This window comes from Xyrauchen texanus, chromosome 17, assembly GCF_025860055.1.
Source record: "Xyrauchen texanus isolate HMW12.3.18 chromosome 17, RBS_HiC_50CHRs, whole genome shotgun sequence".
Classification (NCBI taxonomy): Eukaryota; Metazoa; Chordata; class Actinopteri; order Cypriniformes; family Catostomidae; genus Xyrauchen; species Xyrauchen texanus.
Genome location: NC_068292.1, coordinates 2,522,706 through 2,528,705, shown reverse-complemented (window position 1 = coordinate 2,528,705; position 6,000 = coordinate 2,522,706). Strand labels below are relative to the sequence as shown.

Here is a 6,000-nt window from a genome sequence, read left to right as displayed (position 1 = left end):
ATCCACAGGTATTTTAATTCAAACATGCAACATATTGTAATAAATCTACAATATTCAGCCTTTACCTTACACCCTCGGTTGTTGCTCTACACTTTATTATATTAAATACTTATTTATATAGCTTGCTCACTGTATAATCATGATAGCCTAATACTTATAACACAAGATTGCATCTTAAACGAATGACTGAGTTGAAAACTTGAATAAGAACACATTTTACACAGAGGGACCAGCTAGGGAAACTTACCTGCCTACAATAACTGTTTTCATTTGATTTGAGTTACATTAATCATGAATAACCTTAGCGAGTCCCCAGGAACATCGGGCTATTAAAGTAACAAGCCTGTAACTGTGGTCTTATCAATTCTAGCTTCACCATACACTCAAACTGTGAGGTTTATCTGCTTTCCTCGTGGACCTGTAGCACAATGCCCTGACAGTGACTTCACCTGTGCCCTGATCTTTATTAGAAACTGAGAGGAGAGCAAGTTAATATAATTTATATTACAATTATCACAAAAATGAACAAACAGTCTGCTTTAAAACTAAGAAAAAACAAGCTTCTATACTAACCTTACATAAAAAATGAACACGTGGCGAACTAGCTTAGCAGCTATCTGCCGACACACCACATTAGATTAAAATACTTACCCTTGTAGTTGTGCAGATAACTTCGATATGTAGAGTTTAAAGCCCTTGTCCCTCTTGCTTGTCGGAGCAGGGGACCAGGCATCAACAATCGCGATGAACATCGCTGATGCGTATTTTCGGAAGATTCTGGAGACATAAAGTAAAAACAGACATTTTGGGCTGACGCGCAAGTAAACCGGAAACAGATATGGCGACAGCGGAACTTCACAGTTCAGTCTTTGTCATGTGTTTTAGCAATACATTTTTAACATTTATAATGCGTTTAGATTTTTTTTATTGCCTTTACAGGGACTTTAACACTTTCTTAAACATTTGTACAGGTCATAATTGCAAAACCTGTAAAAGGTAAAATAACAAAAAAAAATCGAGGTTGGAAAAAATGTAGACATAAACGAAATTTCTGCGCAACTGTGAAACCAGAGGATAATTTCAGCTTTTTCATTGAGTTTATCCTTCACGTCAAAACAGGGATTTTCATGTTTATGATAGATATCACCATGGTTGCAAATTAATAAAAAAATTAAAATATACCCGATATTTTGGCCATGTTGCAGATGTCTTTCACTGTTCACTGATACAGGCATTCGGTGAAAAGTCTAACTTCATCAATTTATTCTGCTAAATTGTTCATACCATGAATTAAATATCTATTTTAAAACCTAATCAGAATCATAAAGATATTTATTGCCAAGTAAGTTTTACAAAAGGAATTCTTTTTGGTTTATTGGTGCATGTCTCAAATGCTGCAGCAATCAAAGAAATGTAAACAATTTTCAAGTGCATAAAATAATTCAATATATTTTACATATATTACTGTATAATCGCTTCAGAGTTTCAAAGTAATTTAAATGTCATTTCCTAAACCTTACCTTATCATGGAATCAAGAGTCAAGACTCTGTTATAAACCCTAATGGCTTTGGAGCAAAAAAATAGCCAACATGGCTGGTCGATTTTGAGAGTAGAAATCCTTGTATTTCAAAGCGACTTGCCGCCAGCTTTCATGGGCGGCATATCGCAAGAAATGGGAGTGACGAATTCGGCGACAAGCGTTTCATCCCGCCAGTGGGGCGCACCTATAGCTGACATCTTAGGGACGGCGGCAAAAAGAAGCCGTCGTGGATATTTTTTGCTATCTGGGGTGGCCCGTTTGACACCTCTGATATAGATTATGAAAAATTGTGATACTATCAGCCTTAGAAACGGCTGAAAATAATAACAAAAAAAGCTTAAAAATGTAATTTTTTCTTATTTGACAATATGCACGTACTGACGTTTATGGAACGCCAGGCAGTTCAAATATACGTGTTGTTTGCACGTTGTTAACGTGTTGTCTACGCGTTAACTTTTCACGCGTTGTTTACGTGTTGTTAACATGTTGTTTACGTGTTGTCAACGTGTTAACAACACGTAAACGACGTGTTGATTTCATGTGATTCTGAGCCATTTGGCCACTTGTCCAGTTTGAAGGGGTGAGTGTTGCACTTTTCCATTGGCTGCTGAGTTGTAGGTTTAAACCATTTCTGTAAGCCTGGGGGGGTTTGCCTGCCACTATTTAACATACTAAGATCCTCTAACGTGTTGTTGACGTGTTGTCTACGCGTTGTCTACGTGTTAAAATTCGCGTATATTTGAACTGCCTGGCGTTCCATATGCCGTATTTACGTTAGACGTTACACCTAAAGACATTTTTAATCGTTTGGCCTTCCACAAGAGTAAGCCTACTCTCGGAAACTTCATGAAATGAGTGACGTAAGACTTTATAGCCCCGCCCCACGCCCCGGAGACTTCCGCCCTGGCGATTCTCCTGCCCTCTCGTCCAAGTTTCACTTTCACAGAAACAGGCGAAGTGAATGGCGTTGTTCAGCTGTTGTATGTCTCTTTGTGTACAGGACATGCGGTAAAATGGCGGAAGCCAGTATTTCAGTGGCTGAGGAGCAGTTAAGCTGTCCCATCTGTTTGGATCTACTGAAGGATCCAGTGACCATTCCCTGTGGACACAGTTACTGTATGAGCTGCATTACAGACTACTGGAATCAGGATAATCACCTGAGAGTCTGCAGCTGCCCTCAATGCAGGCACACCTTCACTCCAAGGCCTGTTTTAGGGAAGAATGTTGTGTTTGCTGAGATGGTGGAGAAACTGAAGAAGACAAGAATCCAAGCTGCTGTTCCTGCTCACTTTTACGTGGGACCAGGAGATGTGGAGTGTGACGTCTGTACTGGGAGAAAATACAAAGCTGTCAAGTCCTGTCTGATGTGTCTGGAGTCTTACTGCCAACGTCATTTTGAACGTCATGAGGAATTTCATTCAGGAAAGCGACACAAATTGACTGATGCCACTGGACGACTACAACAGATGATCTGCCCTAAACACGACAAACAGTTGGATATCTACTGCATCACTGACCAGCAGTGCATTTGCTATCTGTGCACAATGGATGAGCACAAAGCTCATGACACTGTAACAGCTGCAGCAGAGAAGACTGACAAACAGGTATGAACTAAGACAAAGTTGTTCCAAACTCGTTTGATGTGAAACACAGAAGATGTTTCAAAATCTTTTCTAGATTACAGAAACATGAGCAGAATATATGTCGACAGAGAATAGGCAGAATAAAGAGAACGACATTGTAGGCTAAATTGCCTAATATTACACCATAAACAGACGTTATCCCTCAGTGACAACCCAACCAAAGACTGTTTAGGCCGAGACGGGGCACTTGCATTAAAATTAATTGGAGAAATTTGAACGCCCAATACGGCGGATGTACCGCCTTACACGTAATAGAGCCAATCACCTTTTAGATACGCACTCCTTGCCTGTCAGTCTACTCGGGAACGCGCAATCGCATTAGCTGAACCGGCCTGAATATTATTATTATTTTTTTATTTTGTTTTTTCGTGATCTGAGCTAAAAAAAAAAAAAAAACTATATTAATTATAAAAAGTTTTGGATATCTCGGTATTTCCCCATTCAAGTTCTTTTATGGAATGCGGAACTATTTCTAGGTTAATATATTACTGATGCAGTGAGATCCAGCAGATGGAAATTACTCCAATAAATCAGATGATTTCTAGAAGGAATAACAACTTTAATTTGTAAAAATTAATAAATGAATACAAATGAAATGAATACTGAGAATAAATGTGATAATACAGAACATAAATGTTGGATTATAAATGTTAAAGATATATTAAAGATATATCCAAGGACGAAGTCCTGGGATAAACCTAACAACTCAAAGTCTTGTCTTTGTCTAATGAACATAAGTAAATGGAAAAAAGTTAAAGAACAGAGATAAGTTGAGATGAGGCATCAAATTAAAATCAAATCAAATCACTTTATTGTCACACTACTGTGTAAACAATTGCAACAGTAGGTGAAAGTCTTGTGTGCGGTTCTGAATAACATAGCAGTACCAATGACAATAAACAACATATTTACACAACACAATTTACATAACAAATGTACACATACTTACACAACACAATATACAATGTACAGTAAACAATACACACAATATAGAATACACATACAATAAAAATAAGGGTATATCAAATATATATACAGTAGTTGAATTGGGGAGAATCAAAGTTGGTGATCAGATGCGAAGAGAGAGCTGAGGTGTTAGTGTGACACCCAAAGATTGCTGAAGATCTTTATACCCTCTTGGGACTGTGCCAGCAGGCATTTCCTTATTTAGGTGCAGAAAGTTCTGTACAATAATGTAATAACCCTGAGTGTCAGGTCAGGCGGTGATGACTAATAGAAGTGTGAAAATTGTGGTTTGAGTGGAAAGATAGACTACAGCTCCACTCTTACATTTATTTATGCAAACTGCTCGTAAATGTACAGTGGGTACGGAAAGTATTCAGACCCCCTTAAATTTTTCACTCTTTGTTATATTGCAGCCATTTGCTAAAATCATTTAAGTTCATTTTTTTTCCTCATTATTGTACACACAGCACCCCATATTGACATATCACATGGTCCTAAGTATTCAGACCCTTTGTTCAGTATTTAGTAGACGCACCCTTTTGATCTAATACAGCCATGAGTCTTTTTGGGAAAGATGCAACAAGTTTTTCACATCTGGATTTGGGTATCCTCTGCCATTCCTCCTTGCAGATCCTCTCCAGTTCTGTCAGGTTGGATGGTAAACGTTAGTGGACAGCCATTTTCAGGTCTCTCCAGAGATGCTCAATTGGGTTTAAGTCAGGGCTCTGGCTGGGCCATTCAAGAACAGTCACGGAGTTGTTGTGAAGCCACTCCTTCGTTATTTTAGCGGTGTGCTTAGGGTCATTGTCTTGTTGGAAGATGAACCTTCGGCCCAGTCTGAGGTCCAGAGCACTCTGGAGAAGGTTTTCAGTCCAGGATATCCCTGTACTTGGCGCATTCATCTTTCCCTCGATTGCAACCAGTCGTCCTGTCCCTGCAGCTGAAAAACACCCCCACAGCATGATGCTGCCACCACCATGCTTCACTGTTGAGACTGTATTGGACAGGTGATGAGCAGTGCCTGGTTTTCTCCACACATACCGCTTAGAATTAAGGCCAAAAAGTTCTATCTCCGTCTCATCAGACCAGAGAATCTTATTTATCACCATCTTTGAGTCCTTCAGGTGTTTTTTAGCAAACTCCATGCAGGCTTTCATGTGTCTTGCACTGAGGAGAGGCTTCCGTCGGGCCACTCTGCCATAAAGCCCCGACTGGTGGATGGCTGCAGTGATGGTTGACTTACTACAACTTTCTCCCATCTCCCGACTGCATCTCTGGAGCCAGGGACGGACTGGGGCTAAAAAACAGCCCTGGACTTTCTCCCAAATAGGCCCATCATCCGGCCATTCGCCACTAGCCGCGCAACAGACACTAGCCAGGATGTCCTGATAAGCTCTGTGAGCTTTTTACATTTTGCTGCATCAGTCTCGAGAAACTTGGCCCTCTTTTCTTTTACTTTTTCCCATCCACCTTTCTCCTTACGTTTTCTGCTAGCCATTCTGCCGGCGATTTAACCCTTTCACATAAATGTAAAATATTCTGGCTGACTGTTATTTAGACCGTTATTTACTTTATGGTTTCCATGGTGACGCGTCATTGCTTGTCACGTGACACACCGCAGCCACAACAGCACTGAATGAATGATGATATGCTTTATGCCGTTTTCCTTTTTTATTAAAAATATTCACACATTTGTTAGCATGTTAGCATGAAATATCTGATATTCAGATTGTCAAATAAATGCAAGTGGGTGAGTTTTGTTGTCTAAACACCTTTATAACGATCGCGTTAGTTGAGCTGTGAGCTGATGGGCGCCGTCATAGTGCCACAGTTCAGAGAATCGGATCTGT

General features: G+C 39.8%; 1 protein-coding gene across 3 annotated transcripts in view; it reads left to right on the top strand.

Moving 5' to 3' along the window:
• Positions 1–2,444: 2,444 nt before the first annotated feature.
• LOC127657570 (E3 ubiquitin/ISG15 ligase TRIM25-like) overlaps positions 2,445–6,000 on the top strand; it is a 115,002-nt gene continuing 111,446 nt past the window's right edge. For all 3 annotated transcript variants that reach the window (XR_007972305.1, XR_007972304.1, XM_052146427.1), the window contains exon 1: positions 2,445–3,145. Coding sequence is in view for 1 of the 3 variants with exons in the window: in XM_052146427.1 (XP_052002387.1) it covers positions 2,555–3,145 (591 nt within the window). In the remaining 2 variants the exon portion in view is untranslated. The remainder of the gene's footprint in view (positions 3,146–6,000) is intronic.